General features: G+C 36.9%; 4 protein-coding genes across 4 annotated transcripts; 1 reads left to right on the top strand and 3 right to left on the bottom strand.

Annotated features, from left to right (window-relative positions):
- Window positions 1-2,787: 2,787 nt before the first annotated feature.
- LOC130948066 (uncharacterized) lies at window positions 2,788-8,019 on the bottom strand. The gene is made up of 11 exons (XM_057876770.1): window positions 7,569-8,019; window positions 7,280-7,355; window positions 7,088-7,173; window positions 6,681-6,774; window positions 6,517-6,593; window positions 5,713-5,840; window positions 5,348-5,419; window positions 4,639-4,709; window positions 4,395-4,470; window positions 3,074-3,217; window positions 2,788-2,988 (listed from the first exon to the last, which is right to left on the bottom strand). The coding sequence occupies exons 1-11, from the start codon at window positions 7,875-7,877 to the stop codon at window positions 2,949-2,951; spliced, it is 1,173 nt and encodes a 390-aa protein (XP_057732753.1). The 5' UTR covers window positions 7,878-8,019; the 3' UTR covers window positions 2,788-2,948.
- Window positions 8,020-9,118: 1,099 nt separating this feature from the next.
- LOC130948245 (uncharacterized) lies at window positions 9,119-14,212 on the top strand. The gene has a single exon (XM_057876955.1). It carries the CDS (start codon window positions 9,119-9,121, stop codon window positions 14,210-14,212), a length of 5,094 nt encoding a protein of 1,697 aa, XP_057732938.1.
- A 3,220-nt stretch (window positions 14,213-17,432) lies between these two features.
- LOC130948246 (putative pentatricopeptide repeat-containing protein At3g15930) lies at window positions 17,433-19,616 on the bottom strand. The gene has a single exon (XM_057876956.1). It carries the CDS (start codon window positions 19,614-19,616, stop codon window positions 17,433-17,435), a length of 2,184 nt encoding a protein of 727 aa, XP_057732939.1.
- A 1,461-nt stretch (window positions 19,617-21,077) lies between these two features.
- On the bottom strand, window positions 21,078-24,531 carry LOC130947844 (zinc finger BED domain-containing protein DAYSLEEPER-like). Its single transcript, XM_057876563.1, has 3 exons — window positions 24,427-24,531; window positions 24,229-24,313; window positions 21,078-23,313 (listed from the first exon to the last, which is right to left on the bottom strand). Coding segments are annotated over exons 2-3 (2,025 nt in total). The 5' UTR covers window positions 24,231-24,313; window positions 24,427-24,531; the 3' UTR covers window positions 21,078-21,290.
- Between the last annotated feature and the right edge of the window lie 897 nt (window positions 24,532-25,428).

The raw sequence follows: 25,428 nt of genomic DNA on the forward strand, positions 1-25,428 counted from the left end.
TTAAAAAAAAAATAATTTTCTAAAAAATATCAAAGTTTTTATAACCGAATATTTATAATTTGACCTTGTTGACTCTAAAAAAAAATTATTTCAGTATAAAGCAAATTAAAAAAAGTCTATACAAAACTCACGGAAACTTAAAAGAAGTTCATGCGTGAAGAGACGTATTAAAGATATAATTATTTACAAAAATGCTATTTATAGATTAAAATTAGTCACTAAAATCAGTTATCAATATATTTGTGTATAAATATATGTGTGATTTAATTTATTTTCAATGTGTATATATATTTTAACATATAGTTTATATTGATAACTGACTTTAATGACTGATTTTAATGTAGATATAACAAGTTATTTTCAAATTATTTATGTATTTTTTTTTATTAATTTAAATTTTTGAGAGTAGTGATTTTATGACAACAAAAATATCTACAACCACACATTATATTTATTAATTTTATAATACTAAAAATATAAATCTTATTGGTTGGTGAGTGTTTCCAAAATACATTAATGTGTTACAAGAACATAGAAGTATGTTTTGGTTATTGTGGACCGTTGATGTTCAATTAAGGCCTTGTTTGGTTTTGTCATAATCACAAGGCTAGAATCTCATGAAAGGCCAAGTCCATCATCTTAACTAGTGCAAACTCTTCACTGATGGAAGAAATTTGTAACATTCTCAGTGGAAGATGTCCTTGTTATTTACTGTTTAGTCAATCACTTGGGTCATGCATGTTTTATGTGGACCCTTTCAGCTTCAAATTCATGCATGAATGAATGAAACTACTTAGAGTATGGTTAGCACTAGTTTCAAAATTAAAGTGATTAGCCTAATTGGAGAAATTAAAGTTCATTTGATTTCTAATGAGTACCGTCCAAATTAATAAATCATAATAAATTTCCATATATTTTGTCTTAATTCTTTATTAGTCTTATGTGTAATATATACATTATATTGTGTTACGAACTCACACAGTCCAGTCCAATTACTCGGCGGGTTAAAAACACTGTCTCCGACTCAAGCTCTGAACCATCCTCCACGATAGAAAAATTCGACGGGTCGATCTCCGTACCCGACTCGAAATACGTGCGACTTGCCACTAGGTGGCTCAAGTCACCACGCTCAGCGATCGGTCGGGTCGGTATCTTCGGGACAGCACCCGAAGCTCCGACCTAGAAACTGGAACGACCTACTCCTCCCTCACGTGGACTAAGACAGCTCATAGAAACTTCTTGGCTAGTGGGCTAGGTCACTTATGGGCTCACCCAACACAGTATATAAGGGAAGAGACCAGCTCTTCCCCCAAAGTATGTGACATCTTACCTAATTCAACTATTACTTCGTACGGACATTGACTTGAGCGACGGAGTGTCCTTGCAGGTGGCCATCCCCCGTCCACATCGTCTCTGGCGTCGCCATCGTCTAGCTCACATCTCAACCCTCGTTCCAAGTCCGTCCAGGGCCTCACCCACTCACTCTCTCTCCACCACCCGACCCGTCGAGCACCCGACATTCTTCAGGTATCGAACATATTGCATTTTACAAATAATATTTACATTTTTTTTTGTTTTCCACCATCTCCCAATCTGATAGGTCAAAGACTAATTCGTCACAGTACTGAACTTTATTTAAAAATTTGTTGCTAGTCAATGAGTTGCTGCATGTACAAGACAGAATTTAAATTCCCAACACTTACTTAAGCAGACTAGTGAACTAACTATTAGACCATTTCTTCTGTTTTTTTGTTGAAACAAAAATGCTACTAAATCTTTTCAAATTATATAACCCTTTTTTTCCGTAAAGCTAATGATTAAATATAGCCTCAATTGCTTATTCTAATGTTCATCAAGTTATATTATATTATTTACAATAAGAAAAACAGTGCATTTCAATTCAATAAAAACTAAAATTAAATACGACAAAATCTCAAAAGTGAATCTTTTTAAAGTTATAATAATTAATACTAAATAATAATGAACGATCCATTTTCATTCAAAAGTGAATAAAATATGTACATTAAACAACCATACCCAAAGAGTATTGGCTATGGCCTAATCAAGTGAACTCTATATATGTCCAAAACATATAATTGCAAGGGTACTTTATATGCATCATCACATGAAAATTTATATATATTTACTTCTCTTAATAGAATTTAATTTCAACCTTTCGTTATCTTACTATTGGTCAGTGAATCTTTGGAAAGATGACAGTAACAAAAGCTAAAGTCTAAAACATATATATATGACATATCATATCACATATATATCCAATTAAAGTGGAACAACACCTCCTTGCTCATGGGAAATGCTTGTGCCACTTTTCCCTTTCTCTTTTATTTCCATTTTTATTTTTATTTTTGGAAAAAAATGTGTTAAAGACAGGTCATTAATACTTCACTTATGTTACTTTTTTTTTACATGGATGGGAGGAATGGTTATAAATTACTGTAATTTTATTGCATTTAATTAACATGTGCTTTTAGAATATATATTAAAATTATAATTATTAAATATTTAAAAAAGTTAATAAATAAAAATTTAAATTTTATATATATTTTGTGTCCATGTTAAACTTGGTACATCAAATATTAAGGTAATTCAATAATAGTTCAAATGTATATATACTATATAATGTTGAATTATCTTAAATGTACATAATTGTTTAACGCGGCAGTTTGAAACCACCGCAAAAACTTTGGAAAATCGTCACTATTATTTAATAGATAGAATTATTCCATGCTTTTCAAGTAATTAATTTCATTTCTACTAGGACCGGAATTAGAGGACATATATATACATTAGAAAGTAATAACTTTAATAGTAATAAACTATTTTAATGATTAAATTTTCAATTTAAGGATAAAAAAAGAAAAAGAGGAAAAGGAATATCCTCCAATAATTAAATAAGCACTTGGATGCATTAATGCCTGCACTTGAAATCAGAAGAACATTCTCAAAGCATCAACAACTTTCTCTGGCCTGTTAAAACAATTAATTAAGAGGGAGAATAATTAAAAGATTATTGTAATGAAATTTAATATTAAAAATGTTAAATTGTACTTACCAATCTTCTTGGGGCATATGGCCAGCTCCTTCAATTGGTTGAAGCTTGATGTTTGTTTGATTTCCTTTCTTAAATTCTTCAGCCACGGATTGTGGCAAATATTTGTCTGATAAACCCCAAGCAAGTAGTATTGGCTTGTCCCATCTGAAAGTAGTTCAAATTGTATAAAGAAAAAAATAAAAATATTAAATAATAAATTTCCACCCACCTTGGACAACAATGCTGTGATGCACTGAGATAAAATAATTAATATGAATTTTAAAATAATTTTATACCAATATTTAAACTATAAAATATTTTGGTGCTTGGCATCATACCAGGTTCAAAGGAAGGATTTTCATCCACTAGTTGTTATTGAATGACAAGTAGTAAAATATGGCTAATTTTTTTAGAAATGAAAGAAGCCGATGTGTAATTTAGTGTAATGATTAATTGGTATGTTTTATTTTAAATAATAAATTAGACTCTTAAATTTGAGGAATAATAAAATTTGTATAGAAATATGACTATAAGGTATAAATCGGAGAGTCTGATTTATGTTAAAATAAATTTTTTTTTCACAAAGTAAAACGGAGTGTTCGATTTACCCATTTAAAAAAAATTAATACTAAAATATAAATTTGAGGATTAAATTTGTATGTTAAAAAAAAAACTTAAAAGTCACAAAATTAACCATCAGAACTATGGTTTTCCATATAAAAAAAGTGAAAACTCAGGTGCAGTCGACTTCACATTAAATTTGTATGTTAAAAAAAAAAACTTAAAAGTCACAAATTTAACCATCAGAACTATGGTTTTCCATATAAAAAAAAAAGTGAAAATTCAGGTGCAGTCGACTTCACATGAAGTTGATAGCTGAGAGCCGTTAGATAATTTGTCCGATTTGACTAAATTTTCATCTAATGACTGTCAGATATCAACTTCACGTAAAGTCGACTTCACCTGAGTTTTCACCTAAAAAAACACACAAAATTTCAATATTGCTGAAATTCGTTCATAAACTAACCAACCACCATGTATTGTTGTTCTAGAAAAAAAAATACATAACTTGAGACCAAATAGATTCTATTCAAAATAACACCGAATAAAAATAACAAAATCAAACAGGATCTTGACCAATGATGAGCATGCTACCCTAATGGAAAGTGTACAACCCCCGTCATGATTGCAAGCAACAACTCTTATATAACGTCCAAACTCCAAAAGGCCTAGATTACTTTTTGGTTTTTGGTACCATTTTTCGGTTACTTATATTCTTTCTTAATACATGCATGCATTCAATATGTTCAGTTTTATTGCTTCCTCAATTTCAGAAACATACCTCTCAGATGCAAATCCTTCCACTATCTCCCTTAAAGTGCCTTTGAAATTAGCCTTTCTTGCAGCTTCTAGAAGAGCTGAGCAAACAAAATAAATTAGAAACTTCATTACTATATATAAATTTAAATATAAGAAATTAAATATTGTTACATAAAGGCTCTATCAATTTCATTATGAAAAAGAATATGCAGAAAATGGCAAACTCTGAAACCATGAAAATGATGAAAATAAATAATGTCACCAACCAAATCCAGGTCCACTACTTGCCAAATAAGGTAGACGATATACATCAGCTTTTTCATTCTTCAAGACATAGCTGCAACATAATTTAATGTCAAGCCTCAAATAAAGTAGTAATTATTACCTCTAATTTCTAATCATATTTTGAATAATGCTTTTGCATTTGAATTCCTTTAAGGGCATGTGAAAAACAGCAATGATTCAGTTATGATTATGAATTTATGTATGTGGTTTACTATATGCTCCCCATGAGCTAGTCCATGCTCTTTGCACAGTGCAATCATTATTGAAGGAACAAAAGATACTTTCCATTGTTACATTAAATATATAAATTGTATCCAAATATAAGAATCTAAGAATATACCAAGATTCTTAAAACCGAACTGATAATTAAACTGGTAGAATTAGAAGTTCAAAGATTTAAACCGATTAACTGCTAAAAAAACAGGACTGGTTTGATCCATTTACCAATTTTTTTGCTGATTCTTTTGGTTTTTGACCGGTTCGTTTACAACCGACTTTTAACCGATTGAAGTAAGTCGGTTCAGTCTGGTTCTCATAACCATGAAATATACCAGAAAATGGTCTAAAGCTGTTATTTATTTATTTGCTGAAGTCCTAAGCTAATTAAATTATTGTATGCAAGAAATTCAGTTTAGAAGTTAGAAATTCCAAAAAGAAAAAAGGGTCCAAATAAACTTTTTGGATACATACGGGCTACCTGCTTCAATAAATCGCTCAGCAATAATAGCATTCTGGCATGTAAATTCACCAAACAATGGAATTCTACAAAGGAAAGAAGAAAAGGAATCAATTACAATAAGGATGGTGAATAGATTTCATATACTATCAAATTTGTGCAGATAAACATTCATCAGTGTTAGAGAATATGTATAATGTGTTTTACTCTTTAGTACAATTAAAATAGGCAAGGTGACTAATAACAAGTAACAAGAAACCATAGTCATTTACTCAGAAATTAATTAACAAGCAGGGATGAAAATAATTATTAATTATGCTGTGAAAATGTTAGTTGATGCTATGTCTGTCACATGTCATAGGTACTACAAGAACCAAACCTTAGCTGCTGAAAAAGTCCAGGAATGACAGATGAAAGTGTTAATGGACTGTTGAGTATTGCTATCTTTGATATCTTGCTTGAGTTCTTCAGGGCCCAAGTTAGTCCATATGAACCTACAAGAAATCCCTTAAGAACAAAGTGTGACCTTATGTTAGACACAATGTCTAATAAGCATTTTGCAAAACTTAAAGGGTGGTAAATTTTACTCTTCTTCTTTGAAATTTGGTAAAATTTGGTGTTACTTAGGTCTCATTGACCTCCCAAACGTTATGTTTGGTAAGTATTTCAAGACAGAAAAGTCAAGTCTTTATTCTTGTTCTTACTATTCCGATCTTTGGGTAGATTGAAAACTAAGCATATTTAATATTTTCTCCCATGACCGAGATATTTTGTCTGTTTATGTAACGCTCTCATTCTCTAAATAAATTTGTGTCTCAGAAAATTTCTGTAGTTTTGTCATGACAGTTACTAAATAGGGCCCTAAAGCTCCCTTTAGGAGATTATAATATGAAGTTTTTGAAGGGTGTTTAGAGTCAAATTTTACAAAATATTTGAGGTATCTAGTGTGATTTATTATCTGATCTTAGGAGAAGATAATGTATATTTTGTACAATTAGATGAGAGTCAGATAGAAATTTGCCAAAAACATAAATGCAACTATAGTATGAACTATAAGCTTTCTAAATCAAGCATCCTATGTGCATGTAAATAAATGCATCATAGTATTTCGCTGAATTCAATGTAACTTTCAAATGATGGATGCTACCATAGATTGTACAATATCCATGCTTAATTTAGATACCTGAACAACTAGGAAAAAGGGAGATTTGACCCCCAACACCTCAAGCAAATTTTCCAATGCATCATGGAACTCCTTCTCTATAAGAATTGAAACAAAAAGCAATTTTTAAGGTTTTTGCATTACTAAAATTTGATTCTGGTCTGAGATCATCCATAAAAGGAAACCTGTGTAATCAAAACCATATCCTGGTTGAGGTTTGTCACTGAATCCAAATCCTATCCAATCAGGTGCAAAGCAATGAAACCCTGCATCTGCCAACTGTAAAAAAAAGAGAGGAAAAAGCATATATATGTAGAACAAAAACTGAAATAGTGACAAAAAAAGAATGTATGCATCATCAACTATTAGAAATTGCAAGACATGCAATGACCAACGAAAATGAACAATGTAAAGCGAAAACAAAGGACAGGTTAGGCCATATTACACACATCATCCTTCAATTTGAAGGAAGTTAGTGTAAATACAACAAACTAAGGGTGTCGAGTGTAATATCGCATAACTTTTAGGAAAGATTGGTGTAGTTTGCCTGAATTAGCAATGCTTTTTCACAACAGAATGGGGACCAACTTACCTGAGACATAACAACTCTGTAGCTAAAAGATTGTGTTGGAGCCCCATGAAGGAACACAATTGTCCCTCTTCTACTATCAGAAGATCCTGCAAAAGAAGCAGAACAAAAGCAACATATAACAATACATTGTGTTCTAAATTTCCTTAAAAAAAAAAGGTTGAAAACATTTCTCAGCAAAGAAATGAAAATTACCAGTTTCCCTCACAAACCATCTTAACTTTCCAGATTTAACATATGAACCGAATTCCTTGCCCTTGTCCTCTATCCTCTATGAACACACAAATCACAGAAACTATTAGTCCAATACCATACTCTCCCACTTAATGATGAATAATATCAATATCATCAACATTCAAAATCATACATACTTAGTAGAGCATCAATAATACTCAAATTTACCAAAGTTTTAGAATTACTTTCAAAGAATACAATTATTACATTATATAAAGAAGAAGAATAATTGATTGAAAGAAAGAATTACATAGAGCATCTGACCAACGTTGCCATCCTCAGCAGGACTCTCAGGAAGCTGAATTGCGCTGCGGCTTGAAGGGTTATCAGTCACAAATCCAAAAGGGTTGAAAGAATCAGAATCTGAATCTTCTTTGTCCTTTTCATTCGAGGAGCTGCTACTGCTACTGCTACCTCTCACTCTCACTGTTCTTCTTCTTGTGTTTTGTGTCCTTCTCCTTCTGTAACTGTAACAGTACTTATTGGAGGAAACATAACAAGAATGAGAAGAAGACATAGCAAGGTTGAGGGTGGGAGAGAACACTGAAGAAAACACCATTGCTATTTTGGTATTATGAACTTATGATCAGTGACAGAGGTTTGAACTATGAACTATGAACTAAGAACTATGAAGTATTACATTACATGACTCAACAAAGAACTTCAACTTAACGAACAAAACTAGCCACTGTTTTTTTTTTTTCCAAATTTTCTCCCCCTTTACTTTTTTTGGCTACAAAAATTGAGGCTGGTGTCCCTACGTTATTATAGACCTCTCATTATTCCACATAGGCACATAGGATACTGATAGATTGATAGATAAAATAAAAAAGAAGGGCCCTTAATGCTATTAACTGTTGTGTTTATTAAATGAGATAAAGATATATTAACTTATAATGCTAAAAACAAATAAAAACTATATAGTATTAGTCTCCGAAAATTAAACTCATTATTTAAATAAATATGATCTTAGTAGTTACATTAAATAAAGTCATATACCTTCATGATTTGTCCATTATAACTCAGCTATAACTGTCTTATTATAATTCAGTTATTACTCTTTATCAGTATAACTTATCTAAAACTGATCAACAACTATCTTCTATCTTTATAAAACAATAACCTCTTTAGAAGAAGAGGTATGTTTTGAATCTAAAATTAAGTTTTCATAAGAAATACTTCTGACGTGTCCCCCGAGATCTCGGCCTTAGGGTTTAACTCCACCTAGGCAACCTATGACCGGTACACCAAATCAGCTCGGGATAACCGAATTAACACTCTCCTGATAATCATCAACTTGATTTCCAATATCTTCGGCCACGCCCATGATACTCGGCCCTTTATCCATAACAACAGAACCCACTCCTTAAGCAAGATCACACTCCTAGTCAAAGATACTCACAACGGCCTTCACCAATCATATCGGAACAAACCTCACCCCCACTATACAGGCCGCACTTATAAAACCCAACCAAGGCAACCCACAGGGGACAGGTCACATAACTTCATTTCAAGTTATAATTACTCTATATTTCCTAAGTCACATACTTACTTGAGCGTCGGAGTCCTTTTTGCAGGTGCTCCCGCCGCCGTGTTTCAAGATACCGAGGCCATCCACGACACTGCTCCTTGGCGACTTATAAGCTCGGACCAGGAACCTTGCAGTTGTTCAGGATCGCAAACACCTCGGCTCATTCGGGACGGAACATTTGGCGCCCACCGTGGGGCCCGAAGAACTAACCCCACTTCTTTTTTGTTACTTCCTTGATCTCCTCTTTTCAGATCGCGCGTCCCCCGACCATGACAGACAACGGAGCTCGCCAACCTACGCAAGCCGAGCTTATGACCCAGATGGCTGAGCTCCAGGCAGAGGTCAAAAGGCTAGCCGAACTGACACAACAAAATCAAGCCAACAAACGGGAGGAAGGCAACCCCAAAAGCTCGACCGTAGCTGGGACGGATCTGTTGATCACAAACCCCCCGAAAGAGAGACTGACGTTGGACAATCCATTTTCCGAAGAAATTACCAACTACCAAATGCCTAAACATTTCACATTGCCCTCCTCACTAGAGCCATATAAGGGGATTGGTGACCCCCGGGCTCACCTTAAGAAATTCCAGTCTATGATGTTCTTTAACGGACCTAAAAACGAACCTGTTCTTTGCAGGGCTTTTCCAACCTATCTTGACGGCGCAGCACTCCTTTGGTTCTCAAAGCTGCCAGAAGGATCGATCTCCTCTTTTGAAGAATTGGCGAGATCCTTCATAGATTATTTTGCCGCCGCCCGCATCTATGTGCACGGGTCAGATTACCTCGGCACCATCCGCCAAGGTCCGCAGGAGAGCCTAAAAGACTACCTAACCAGATTCGCGGACGCAACGATGGAGATACCTGACCTAGACCCTGCCGTCCATCTCCACGCGATAAAGGCAGGCCTCAAACCTGGGAAGTTCAGAGAAACAATTGCTGTTACAAAGCCGAAATCCTTGGAGGAATTCCGAGAAAGAGCTGCGGGGCAGATGGAAATTGAAGAACTCCGGGAGGCCGAGAACAGAGATAGAAAGCAACCGCGAAAAGAAGAAAACCGACCAATTAGAGCGGGAGACGATAGAGGCGTCAGAAAAGCGTTTAAACTCACACCGAAATTCGACAACTACACCAGATTCAACACTAAGCGAGAAAGGATCATAAAGGAAATACTCAACGCCAAAATCATCAAACCACCTGTCAGAGCCGGAAGCTATCAAGACCAAAGGTTCGTAGACAAAAACAAACATTGCGCCTTCCACCAGAAATACGGCCACACCACCGATGAATGTATCATAGCCAAGGACTTGTTGGAAAGACTAGCTCGACAAGGACTCTTGGACAAATACATCGAAGGTACGAGACATAAAGGAGCGAAAACGAACTCGGACGAGCAACAAACTCCGAGAAACAAGGAAGGCGACAAATGGCCAAACCACAATCCCCCAAAAGGAATCATCAACTGCATCTCAGGAGGATTCGCATGTGGTGGGGAGACAGCATCAGCACGGAAAAGAAGCTACCGCACTATGCTAGCAATCGAACAGACAACCATGCTAAGCCGAACAAAGGACGACAACCTCGAAATCACTTTCAATCAGTCAGATGTAAACTCGGCCGCACCAAACGCAGACGACCCCGTGGTAATCTCCATCCAAACAGGAGACCTATTGGTAAGAAAGGTCCTCCTAGACCCAGGTAGTAGCGCAGACGTCCTTTTCTATTCCACCTTTTTAAAAATGAACTTGCCTGGAAAGCTAATACAACCTTCATCCGGAGAACTCGTAGGGTTCTCTGGAGAAAGGGTACCCATTAAAGTATATATATGGTTAAAAACGACTATGGGTCAGCACCCACTATCCAGAACATTCGATATACAATATCTGATAGTGGACTGCACTAGCCCTTACAATATTATTCTCGGAAGACCAGCTCTGAACACGTTCAGAGCGGTGATATCAACCTTTCATCTGTGTGTTAAGTTTCAGGCACAGGACGGCAGAATAGCAACAATCCATTCAGACCGCCAACAAGCTCAGCAATGTTACAACTCCAGCTTAAAAAGGTCGGACACGAAACAGAAGCAGCACGAAACCGAAGCGATACAAACCCGGAAGGAAGCCCTAGCCCACGCCGAGCTCGACCCCCGAGAACACACACAAGAAAGACCTCAACCGACGGACGAACTTCAGGAAATCCAACTGACATCAAGATCAGAACAGGTAACATATATTGGTCAAGCATTACAGGGACAAGAAAGGTCGGACCTCATAAGACTGCTACGAAACAACTCTGACTTATTCGCCTGGACTCCAGCAGACATGCCAGGAATAAGTCCCGACGTCATCTGCCATAAACTCGCCACCAACCCTGCAAGCCGACCTATAGCCCAGAAGAAAAGAAAGCTGGGGGCTGAGAAATCCAAAGCAGCCCTGGAAGAAACAAACAAGCTCCTCCAGGCCAATTTCATCAGAGAAATCCGCTTCACCACGTGGCTCTCAAACGTGGTAATGGTAAGAAAAAACTCAGGTAAATGGCGCATGTGCGTCGACTTTACAGATTTAAACAAGGCATGTCCCAAAGATGCCTATCCCTTACCCTGCATTGACAAGCTCGTAGACAACGCCTCAGGCTTCAAAAGCCTGAGCTTCATGGATGCTTACTCCGGGTACAACCAAATACTCATGCATCCGGAAGACCAAAGCAAAACAGCATTCATTACAGAACACGGAAACTTTTGTTACCGAGTGATGCCTTTTGGCTTGAAGAACGCAGGTGCAACCTATCAACGCTTAATGGACAAGGTTTTCCACCATCAAATAGGACGCAACATGGAAATCTATGTAGACGACATGGTTGCCAAAACCGCAGAGGGAATGTCGCACTGTGAAGACCTCGGCGAGATATTCAGGCAACTCCGAGTATATAATATGAGGCTGAATCCGGAAAAGTGCGCTTTTGGAGTAAGAGGAGGCAAATTCCTCGGGTTCATACTTACCTCCCGAGGTATAGAGGCAAATCCCGAGAAGTGCTCGGCGGTACTCAATATGTCAAGCCCTACAACAATAAAACAAGTACAGCAATTAGCAGGGAGAATAGCAGCGTTATCTCGGTTCATACCCGCAGCATCAGACAAAGCATATCACCTTTTTCAAACAATATCAAAGAACAAAAAATTCGATTGGACAGAAGAGGCCGAGAAAGCTTTTTCCGACCTTAAGAGAATTCTATCATCACCTCCGGTGCTGCAAAAACCAGAAATCGGTAAACCTTTGTATTTATATTTATCTGTTTCAAATTTTTCTATAAGTTCGGCTCTTGTGATCGAAACAGGAAAGATACAACGACCAGTATACTTCGTCAGCAGAGTCATGCAACCAACAGAACAACGATACCCGAAGATAGAACAACTCGCCCTGGCATTGATAACCGCGGCAAGACGGCTAAGACACTATTTCCAGAGCCATACAATCATAGTAAGGACAAACCAACCATTAAGGCAAATACTGACAAAGCCAGAGCTGGCCGGACGCCTCACCAAATGGTCCATCGAGCTTTCAGAATTCGACGTCCAGTTCCAACCAAGGTCGGCATTAAAATCACAAGTGTTAGCCGACTTTATTTCAGAAATGACGACTAAAACACAAGACAAGTCTTGGGAGCTACACGTTGATGGAGCATCGAGCCGAGAAGGGAGTGGAGCAGGAATAATCCTCAAAGAGGGAGATGAGGTAATAGCCGAACAAGCTCTCCAATTCAATTTCCCAGCAAGCAACAACCAGGCCGAATATGAAGCCCTCATCGCAGGACTCAAGCTCGCCCTTAACTCCCAAGCACGGAGCCTGACCACATATTGTGACTCCCTGCTCGTAGTTCAACAAATCCGAGGAGAATTCCAGGTAAAAGATCCGCTGCTAGAGCAATACTGGCTCCTAGCAAAGGGTCTTATTTCAAAGTTTAATTCATTTAATATACTACATGTTAAAAGAGAACAAAATGTTAGAGCAGATATACTATCCAAACTCGCAGCCACAAGAGCAAACACACAAACATCTGCACTAACACAACTCTCACTTGAAAAACCAAGTACCGAGCTGTTACATGTGATGAGTATTAACAACCTCCATGATTGGAGAACACCTTTCCTTGAATATATCAGTACAGGTACCATACCAAGACATGAGCACAAACCACAAAATTTCAGGCGAAAAGCCAGTCTTTACACGAGCATTGATGGAAAACTCTATAGACGAGGATTCTCACAGCCGCTGCTAAGATGCTTAAACAATGATGAAGCAAAAGAAGTAGTAGACGAGGTCCACGAGGGAGTCTGCGGAAACCACATCGGAGGGAGAGCACTAGCAGCTAAGATCATCCGAACAGGGTATTATTGGCCGACCTTGAAGCGAGACTGTATCACAAAGGTCAAAACCTGTGACAACTGTCAGAAACATGGAGCCATATCTACCAGGCCTGCCGAGCTTTTGCACACCATGGAGGTAAGCTGGCCATTTCACAGATGGGGACTCGACATACTCGGCCCATTTCCAACAGCACCCGGGCAGGTAAAATTTCTCTTAGTAGCAGTAGACTACTTTTCAAAATGGATAGAGGCGCAACCATTAGCCAGAATAACCGCCGAAAAGGTACGATCTTTCATATGGAAAAACATAATTTGCCGATTTGGGATCCCTAGGGAGATCATATCTGACAATGGTAGACAATTCATAGACAATAAGCTCCGCTCTTTTTTACAAAGTTTTAATATAAAACATTATTTTAGCTCGGTCGAACACCCACAGACTAACGGACAGGCCGAGGCTGCTAACAGAGTTATATTACAGGCAATAAAGAAAAAGCTAAACGATGCTAAGGGAGAATGGGCGGAACTAATCCCGGAAATATTATGGAGCTACAATACAACAATTCAAGCCACAACGGGTGAAACACCGTTTAAGCTCGTCTATGGGTCCGAGGCACTCATCCCCATCGAGATAGGCATATCCACTCTAAGAACCGACCTATACGACGAACAACACAACCTACAGGCACGCAGAACCGAGCTTGACCTAGCCGAAGAAACAAGGGAACTAGCAACCATAAGACAAAGAGCGGCGAAGCAAATGGCAGAAAAGAAACATAATAAAAGAGTCTCGCCTAGAACATTCACAATAGGAGACCTAGTGCTCAGAAAAACGGAAGAGGCCAGACGACCTCCAACGCATGGGAAGCTCGCCGCCAACTGGGAAGGTCCATTCCGAGTCATCAAGGTCCTCGGCATGGGGGCTTATCAATTGCAAACGTTACAAGGCAACCCAGTCGCCGGGAACTGGAACATTTCCTCTTTGAAAATATACCATTCTTGACTTGTACAGACAGCGGATGATGGTACTCTTTTTCCCCCTTAGAGCTTTTTTCCCAAAGAGGGTTTTGCCTAAGGAGGGTTTTAACGAGGCCTGACGCACAATGTATTCCAACTATGTTCAAAATATATCCAAACAAAATAAACAATTCATAAATAGACAACTATGAAATATATTCATAAACTATTTCAAAAGCCGACCTATAAACACGGCCAGAACAAACAAGTACGGTTCAAACTACATAAATATTCCATCTACAAAACAAGTTCATTTTGTTTACGAATAAAGCTAAGGAGGGGGAGGAGCAGTTTCACCATGCTCCTCCGCCGTCCCGTCAACAACCAATTTCCCATTAATCACCACTTTAGTCATATCTAACTGATCAATATCAAACTCGGGAGCCAGCAAAGAAACCTGACTCACAGCCCGTTCAAAGCCATAGGAGAACATCTCCATACCATGCTCCTCCAACTCAAGAACACGAGCTGTGAGTTTCCCTTTTGCAACATCATTGTCCTTCACCTCGTCTTGCAACTGCCGAATCTGATCCCTCAGCCTCGCCACCTCTTCTTCCGACTCCTTCACCTTAGCAAGGGCGTCATCTTTCTCCTTCAATGATTTCTCCAAGGCCTCAATCTTTGACTTGTAAGACTTCTCCATAGTCTCAGCCTTATCCACATCTTTCTGCTGTTCGGCACCAATCAGCTCGCCAGTACGACCAACACACATCAGACGAGAACCAACAATCTATAAACATTACAAATACATGAGCATTCTTTAAAGAGACAATAACAAGCATTTATAAAAGAGAAACCAAGATCGGCGCAACACAAACCTGAATAAACTTGCAAAGTCCCTCCATACCAACCCGACGAGTCATGAGCATATCCCCGGGATATTGAGAAGCTCGGTCAGATAGCTCGGCGAAGTTATAATTCTCGTTCCACAAGGAATGAGAATTAGACCCCGCAATGAAGCCGTGAAGCTTTTTCTGCCGATCAAAAGCAGAATCACTACCATGAACTTCCTGTTCATCCTCAGAAATAACCTCTAGCGAAACATCATCCCTTTTCCTTTTGAACGATGAGGCCGGACGACTAACAGAAGAAAGAGCTTGATCACCTCCTTCCTTAAGCTCGGCAGGCCCAACACTTTTCTCTTTCTTCTTGTTTAAAAAAGATTGCAGCTTCGTAGGATCCAGAAGAGGTACTCGCCCACCTACAAGAAAGTTAACAAACATCAGAAAGATACGACAGTAGGCAACATCGACAAATAACAGATTCAAGGGTTACCTATATAAGTCCTCAAACCCTCCATATCACCCGAATCATATAAACGTAACAACTCGGAAATCGACATACACTCCCCGGCAGCAACACTCTCAACCAAGAAATCCAACACAATATCCTCCTCCTCACTCCTCTCACACGCCTCCAGAATCTGGTTTGGCTCGGCACACCAGAAAAGAGGGAATCTCTCACAAAGCTCGTCATCTAAGTAAAAAGGGTACTCTGATTCCACAGACCGGATTTTGACAAACAAAGACTTAAAGTTTTTAAAAGAAGATTTATAAAGAAGAAAGACAGAACGGCCAGGGAAGCTACTGAGACAAACCCATAACCCTCTACGAGTAGCTTTCGCTTGAAAGAGCGAGAAAAATAAATTCAGAGAGCAAGGGAAGGAGAGATAATCCATCAAAACCTCAAACGCGCGAAGGAATGCCCACGAGTTAGGATGTAGTTGGGATGGAGCACAGTTAAGTTGGGTAAGAACGACACACTCAAAAAACGAAAATGGAAATCTTAACCCCAGTTCCACTAAGCAAGGGGTATACATGTAAAAATATAACCAATCCCCCCTCCTCTCATAAACCCTATCGTCACTAGAACAGGGGAGAAGCTCAACAGTAACCCCAGAACCACACTTGGTAAAGTTCATACGTTTCAAGTCAGAAATGGAGTCGACACTAACAAAGGAAGAGGAACGGGTTTTAACATCTTCATTAACCCAATGGTAAGGATCACCTTCCCTAACTTCAACAGCTTGTACCTTCCCTTTCAATTTCTCCCCCGCCATGAAACCCAGAGAAACAGTAACAGTAAAAAGCAGAGAGAAAAGAAACTGACCTTTCGAAGACATGGCAGCAACAAAAAAGGAGAAGATGGGGCAGCAAAGCGTAAGTTCCAAAAGGAGTGATTATTGCAAAGCCCACTACTTTAGTGGACAGCATTAAAACAAAACCGCACGGAACATGAGAAGCTGAAACGGATTTAATGAGCAAATAAAAACTGACACGGTTTACTAAGCGGGAACGGGTTTCAAATAACTACTTAGGCCCACTAAGCGTTTTTCAAAAAACTTACAAACAACAACTTACAAACTACTCAAAAGCTCAACTGATGTTCCTAATACAACACCAGCCGAGCTTGGGGGCTATGACGTGTCCCCCGAGATCTCGGCCTTAGGGTTTAACTCCACCTAGGCAACCTATGACCGGTACACCAAATCAGCTCGGGATAACCGAATTAACACTCTCCTGATAATCATCAACTTGATTTCCAATATCTTCGGCCACGCCCATGATACTCGGCCCTTTATCCATAACAACAGAACCCACTCCTTAAGCAAGATCACACTCCTAGTCAAAGATACTCACAACGGCCTTCACCAATCATATCGGAACAAACCTCACCCCCACTATACAGGCCGCACTTATAAAACCCAACCAAGGCAACCCACAGGGGACAGGTCACATAACTTCATTTCAAGTTATAATTACTCTATATTTCCTAAGTCACATACTTACTTGAGCGTCGGAGTCCTTTTTGCAGGTGCTCCCGCCGCCGTGTTTCAAGATACCGAGGCCATCCACGACACTGCTCCTTGGCGACTTATAAGCTCGGACCAGGAACCTTGCAGTTGTTCAGGATCGCAAACACCTCGGCTCATTCGGGACGGAACAACTTCAAACACTTATTTGAGTATCAAAGTGCTTTTTATAGGTATTCACACTCCGTGTTCTTCCTTAATTGACGTATTTTTCATCCATCCATTAAAATCTGAGTTCATTCCAAGGTGGACGAGCTATACAAGAAGATGGACTAAGTGAACAAGAACACTTCATATCTCCAATCACACTCATACATATGATACACTGATTCAATTGTTTTATAAAATAGTTTCTGTTCCTAATTCCTATACCCCACTACAGATATGCCAATGTTTACCAGAAATCATTACATGAACATGAACCATGGCTGAAATGATGGAATCTAGTTCTATCCCTAACAATTATCTCCCTACCATAAACTTCAGATACCAACTTTGCCATATGGTGACAATCCACACACATTCTTAGATTCTTCACTATTCTTATGGTAACTTCTTTTCCTGAACTAATAATTGCATAGGTAATAGCCAACTTCTCACTATGCCTATAAACTGCACTCTCCTTATCCTCTTCCCCAATATCAAGAAAAACCTCTGAGGTATCAGGTGAATACCCTGCAATCTTCAACTCTTGCATCATGTTTTCTAGCTTTGCATATATCTCTTTAGATTGAGGATGTGATTGGTCCCCAGCAACAAATTCATATACATTGCCATTCATTTCCATCAAGCTGCAACCTGGTGTTTTCTTGATTCCTTTCTCCATCATGGTTTCCCGGACGCGGCGCAAGCTCTCCCATCTCTTGCACGCGGCGTATATGTTGCATAACAGGACATAAACAGCTCCATTTTCAGGCTCTAACTCAAGAATTTGTTTTGCTGCCATTTCAGCCAGCTCCACATTTCTGTGAACTCTACAAGCACCAAGAAGAGATCCCCAAACAATTGAATTCGGCTTTAAGGGCATAGTCTTAATGACATCAAGAGCTTCTTTTAATTGGCCAGCTCTTCCAAGAAGATCAACCATGCATCCATAATGTGTCATATTTGGCTTGATTCTGTGTCGCTCGGTCATGCTAGTGAAAAAGTTTCTTCCCTTTTCTACCATGCCGGCATGTGTACATGCACACAGGACACCAATATAGGTTACCTCGTCTGGTGTAACTGAAGCTTCTATCATATTTGAAAACATGGAAAGAGCTTCTTCACCATGGCCATTAATGGCAAGACCAACTATCATTGCTGTCCATGTAAACTTGTCTTTCTGATGCATTTCCTTGAATATTTTCCTTGCTTTCTCAACATTACCACATTTGAAGTACATGTCTATCAGAGCATTCCCAACAAAAGTGTCATTCTTGATACTGTTTTTGTCAATGTAAGTCTTCACCCACTCCCCTAGTTCGAGTGCTCCCAGATTTGCGCAAGCCGATAGGATGCTGACCATGGTGAATTCATCAGGTTTTACATTTGACATTTGCATCTCACGGAAAAGCACCAGAGCCTCCCTGAAATGATTAAGTCTAAGGTATCCATCAATCATGGCAGTCCAGGAAACATAATCTCTTTCAGGCATTTGATCAAAATACTTCCTAGCTAAATTAATTTCGCCAGCATTGGCGAACCCTGAGACGATGGAAGTCCAAGAAATTACATCTCTACTCTTCATTTTGTCGAAAACACTTTGTGCAGCACCCATTTCTCCACAGACTGCAAACATATCAATTAAGGCATTTTCCAATATCAGATTAGGTTCAACAATACCCTTTTCAACATACTTATATATGTGCTTTCCCCCATGTAAATCCTTCAATTTAGAGCATACTGAAAGCATCAAAACTATAGTAACTGAATTGGGTGATACTCCTTTCTTCTCCATCTCAGAAAAAAGCTTCTTTGATTTCTGAAATGCCTTAACTCTGTTATACCCGGATATCATTACATTCCAGGTAACCACTTCCCATGATTCACCCATATCAAAGACCTTCCGAGCCATATCAACCATACCACACAAGGAAAACACATGAATGAAAGCCTTTTGAACAAACACGTTAGAATCAAATCCATGTTTCACTGCATGGTTAAACAAGACTTTCCCATACTGCAAAGCCACATTGCTGTTGAATCCCTTCAACAAGAATGGAAGCGTGTAATGATCGGGCTTGGTGTCATTGGTGATCATTTCTATATACATAGAAACTCCAATTTCAGGACAGTTGATCCTAGAATAGCCCTTCATCATAGTGTTCCAAATGAACCCACTTGGTTTTGGAATTGTATCAAACACCTTATGAGCATATTTCACATCTCCACAATCCTTGGTACAACAGAAGACTATAACTTTGTTTTGAAATAAGGGGTCTGAAGTTAGACCCATTTTGATTGTTTGTGAATGAATTTGCTTTAACTGTTCCATGGAATTGCACCTTTCGAGCAAAGATATTGCATATTCTCCAAAACATTTGGAATCAAAATGTGCAGAACACTTAAAAGAAATATCAGAAGACTTAGAAAGCATTCTCTTGATGAGCAAGGAAAGTGAAAGTGTGAAACTTGCATGTGAACAAGACAGTGAAGTTGAGAAAGAAAGCATGGATAATATAGGATGGCACCAACACAAAGCTATGACAGTTATAACTAACTTAACTGTAAATGTTATGTTACTATAAAAAATGGAACAATAACTAACTGTAAGATCAATGTCAGAATTTCACAAAGCGTACTAAATTACTAAAACTATATCTAACTTTAAAGGTTCTAATATTTGTGAAAGATTGAAGCTTTGGGTACTTTACTCACTAAGTTCCAATAACACTTTAATAGCAGTTTTCAAGGGAAAAGACAGAGTACGAGGTTTAAGGTTGGTTAGACCTTTGATATTATATTTATATGATAATGTATAATATTATATTTTATAATACAATATTATCAGATAACTAATTCTAATTACAAATAAATACAAAATAATAACTAAGGAAGGAATTATTTATATGTTATTATTATTTTGAGTGAAATTATTGCAAATATGTTAGTTTATTGTATAATTTATATTAAATCTGATTTATTATTCAATTTAAAATATTGAACAGTTATCTTTTATTTCAATGAGATATTATGAAAAGTTAAATAATGTATATTGTATAACACATTCTCTTTTTATGTACGTTGGTGCTCTTTTAATAAGATATGAAAATTGAAAAGCAACGGGAAATAACATTCAATTCTTTTAATATAAATTATTCTAAAAGAAATATTGTGATTTTTATTTATTAATTTTTAATTTGTAAAGGAAAATTAAGAATTTTGTAATTCTTGATTAAATAGTAATTTCAACACGTGTTGTACTACTTTTTTGTTTTTGTTTGACGGAGTAGCTTAACTTGGTATATCCCTCACAACTATAAATTAAGGAAAAGTCTAGAGGGCCAACAATTTTATTAAATTTTAGCCGGCATGTAATTAGCAGAAAAAGGTGAGCCATTAAATGAAATCTCACACCAATCTCACACTATCAAATCATCATTGATGGCCAATTGATGGCTAACAATCACAAAAGTTGCTGGTCCCTTAGCATTATTCATAAATTAATATTTACATCAGCAAGTTGAAGCATCATAATGTCTTAAGATTTTTTTTCCCAGAAAGAAAAAAGGTTGTTTTTACTTTTTACCATGAGTCATTAGACAATATTAAACAATCAATCTTTAATCAAAACCATTAAAAATGCATTTATAAATTGAAATCTCAAACTGAAAAGAAATAACTTGAAAAGAGAGAATCTTCTCAATTTTTTTTAATTATTAAATAAAATATAATCTCTCACCATTTCTATATATTATAATAGAATCATCAACCAAAACGAAACATGTATTTTCTTTCACTGCAAGTAGCACCGAGGATTATGAGCAAAACCCAATAAGAAGAATAAAATTGCTTTTCACTAAAACTGAGTATGTGAGTATTGAACACAATTGCTTAATATTTTTTTTCTTCCACTTACAAAAAGGGTTATTTTGGCTAAATTTGAAAGTCTATATAGAATCAATCTTATACTATAAACATGTTATTAAAAAGTTCAAAAGAAAAATCCTGAAAACTAATCACACAAATTAGTTTACTTCAACCTTGTTTCAATACTTCAGTATACCTCAAAATTACTCGAGAATCCTATGTCCTACAAAAGAACCTATACCTAAAATTCCATTTTCACAAATGCTTTTGAATCATCTATTGGTAAGATTTTATTCTGTAACCAATCCTTGGCACAAATAAGAGCCTCAATAGTCCTAGGGCTTAATGAACTCCTGTAACTATCCATTTTCCTAATTTCTGTGTCAAAAACAGATTCCGGAGACACTGTAGACGTTGGCATAGACAAAAGATCGGATGCAATTCTTGACAAGGTTGGATATCTGTATCCATTCAGCCTCCACCAACACAAAATATCAAATTCTTGATGATTGGATAGTAGAGGTTCTTCTAGATACTCATCCAATTCTGACTTGAATTGCTGGTTACCGACAAAATCGGATATATAAAATTCATAGTCATCAAGATAGATAGAATCATCAAGAGAACCTTCTGGGCACAGCTCTGTCTTTATCATGATCTCATCCCCTTCATCATCCCCATTGGTTGTTTCAAACGGAAGCATTTGGATGTTATATTCTATGAACATTTCACGAAGAGCATCATCAACTGTTCTTATCCATGGCTCTGCATTCTCACCAAGTATCTTAGAAAAGGTGAACTCCACAAGTTTCATTTTATGCCTTGGATCGAGGGCAACGGCCATTGCCAAGATGGGACAGCTTTCTCTCCAATACCGATCAAACTTCTCATACAAAGGCTTAATCAAACCACTAAGGAAGGGATCATCGCTAAATGCCGCATAAGTCAACTCCACCTGAAGTTTTGACACTTCAGGGAAAAATAAGTTTGCGGTCGGGTATGGTTGCAAAGTCAAAATGTTCGCTGCATCATGAAAACATTTCAAATATTTGCAGAGTTTTTCAACCTGCTTCCATTCATCCATTGTAAGGGTCATTCTGTAATCAGGATCAGCTGTATCGAAGCAAGCAAAGACTTCCATTAATTCACAGGCAGCAAGAAGCATATGGTATGTTGAATCCCATCTACTTGTGTCATCAAGTATGAGGTCCACCTTACTTGGGACTTGTAGTTGTTGCTTCAGTTCAATAAACTTTTCTAGGTGAGATTCTGAAGACTTTACATACTTCACACTTTGACGGACCTTGTCAACAGTTTCCTTCATTGCCTGTAATGCGTCCAGTGCAAGGTGACTAAGAACACGGGCAAAACAATTCTGGTTTAAGAACTGATCATTGAGGATCACTGGGTTCTTGGAAGAAAGAAAGCCTTTCAGATTTCCCATCAAAGTCTCACTGGAGAAGGATTTATCGAGTGCAAGGGTAAGGAGTCGTCCCTCTAAATTCCAGTCAGATAGACATGTTAATATAGTGTGGCTTAAGGAACCATCGGAAAGAGGAAATGGTACCTTAATGACATTTAGAACAGGATGATGTAAGTTCCAATTGCCATCAATGAAGTGTCCACGGACAAAAACATAGCCCATTGCCTCGTTTGAAGTCCATAAGTCCAATGTCAGGTTAACCAGTCCAGGAATACCATTGATAAGATTCAAAAGATTTTGCTTCTCTCTTACATATAAAGCAACACAATCCTCTTCAACAGAATCAGATCGGATCGGATTGAACTGGGGTTGAAGAATCCGCACAAGATCAATGAAACCCTGCTGCTCCACAATATGAAGTGGATAATCATGTAAAATTATCATTTTAGCAATATCATGGTTGCTCCGGCTCTGATCAAATGTGACACCATTACCAGCATATCCAGGTGTTGCTCTTGGCCGTTTCTTGGGTGGATTGGGAGTATCTTGAGTTTCTCCTTGTTGATTTTTCTGCCGAATAACTTGACAAATTCCTAAAGTAATGTGCCTTTTCAGATGACTTGTGCCGGCTAGTTTCGAATCATTTATATAAGAAAAGGATTTGTTGCACTGTTTGCAATATGCCCTGGTACATCCAGCTCCAACAGTTTCAACAGTGAAATATTCCCACACAATAGACTTCTTTCTCTTAGGTAGATTCGGATGTTCTCCTAAATCAGGTTTCTCTTTGTTATTAGTTACAGCAATGCCAGCATCAATCGCCATGAATGCAGGTGTAATCCTAGAGGACATAATTAACGAAACAATAGAGGGTCATCAATATGGGGGGTGAATGCATATATTAGCAAAATGAATCATGAAGCATATTCAATATATAATTTAATACAATGCATAGATTAAAAAAAATTGAACTTAATACATGGAATAAAAATTTAAAAGCCATAGAACTTCAGCTGCAACAAAAATCCACTAAAACTGTCCAAGAAGGATACCCTATATAAAGGCTAAAAAACGAATCTCATGTTCAGTCCCTCTATCCTTTTTATATGTTCCTTTTTCTGTTATTCGAATACAAATTCAAGCAGGGTAGGCTTTTCAAACACAATATTTTAACCCTACGAAAGAGTGGGGTGGCATAGTGCACGAGAATCCCATCGGGTGGGATTTGCAGGAAAAGATGTATGCATATTACTTCCAAAAGAGGTGGAATTGATTCTCGAATGTGAATCCCACAATCCCTTACCATTATACTAATTACTAAGGCTCATCTCCCCAAGTTCTAACCCTAGATAGATAAAATAAAAACCAAGCAAGTTAATTACATTATAATTTTACAATTGAAAACAAATTAAAATCACTGGCTACATCTATAAACTTTTGCTGAATAACATGAATTGGACAATGGTGTAGCATCCTATCGCCTGTGAAATCAAAACCATAATTCTTAATGTGGCTTGCACTATAGTTTGGCACAACAATGATAATCAGAAGCAGAGCAAAAACAACAAGCCAGTTGATTCCGCATGATGCATACATACACATACACACATAACAATCACAATAAACAATCACAAGTAGGGTTTTTGGTTTGATAAGAGAGCAAAACACAACAAACAAAAACCTTAAACAAGCAAAACAACCACAATTAAAATAACTAAATACATGAATGAAGGAGTTTATGACTACTAACACATACATAGACTGATAAACCTCGTACTTGCGGGAGTGAGAATGGTAGGAGAACGTGCCAGCGTGGCGGCGGAAGAGAGAGAAAGCGATTCCTGATGTAACCAAATATGACGCGAAAAAGGTTAGTGATTTTTCGTCTTCTTGTATATTCATGCGCATATATATATATATATAGATACAGAGAGAGAGAGAAGAGGAACCCTACTTACGGAACCGACTTGGATTGGCGACGAAGATTTTGATGGTTGGAAGAAGAAGCGGCAATATATTAATACTTGGTGCGGCTGAAGAGAAGAGAAGAGAAGAGAAGAGAACACAAAATCAAGGGTTTAAGCTTCCAAATAAATCCTAAAAACTCTTCACATCTTCAAAAACAATTTTTTAAGTGTTTAAAAATTGGTTATTTTTATTAGTGTATTATAGTAATATATAATTAATAATTAATTATTCGTATAAATAGTGTATAGAAATTAAATTTATATACAAATAAGATAATGTTTGAACCGACATTTTTAGTAAGAATATTGAAAATTATTAATTAATGTTAAGTCAAATATAAGATAAGTACAAAGAAAAATATTAATAATCTGATATTGAAAAAAATTTAAAATTTTATGTGCTGTAAAATAATTTCACATTTATATATTAACAAAAATATGTAAAACATTCTATATTATACTTAAAATTAAAATGCTAACCTTATAAAGAATAAATGTTAGCAATATTCACTATTCACAAATTCTATTATTATTATTATTATTATTATTATTATTATTATTATTATTATTATTATTATTATCAACATGCATAGTGTTAGTTCCAAGATTGAATATGAGATTAAACAACTTAAGTTTTTTTTATTAATTTTATATTTATTATATATTGATTATTTTTAAATTTTAACATAAACAAAAATAGTTCCCATGAAAATTATCTTCTAGTTTTCTTTTTTTTTGGTTGGAGATCTTTCCTAATTTAAAGATGATAAATAATTCATTTAAAAACATCGAAAAGGCTAACAAAATTGTTTATAAAAATTCAGGTATCTACAAAATAATTAATAAGTACATGTTACTTTTTAAATAGGATTAACTTTTCTGTACATTTTGCTAGTATTACTCAATTTAATTTTAGATATAAAAATATTATATATATATATATATATATATATATATATATATGTTACTTTTTAAATAGGATTAACTTT

This window comes from Arachis stenosperma, chromosome 9 (genome assembly GCF_014773155.1).
Source record: "Arachis stenosperma cultivar V10309 chromosome 9, arast.V10309.gnm1.PFL2, whole genome shotgun sequence".
Classification (NCBI taxonomy): domain Eukaryota; kingdom Viridiplantae; phylum Streptophyta; class Magnoliopsida; order Fabales; family Fabaceae; genus Arachis; species Arachis stenosperma.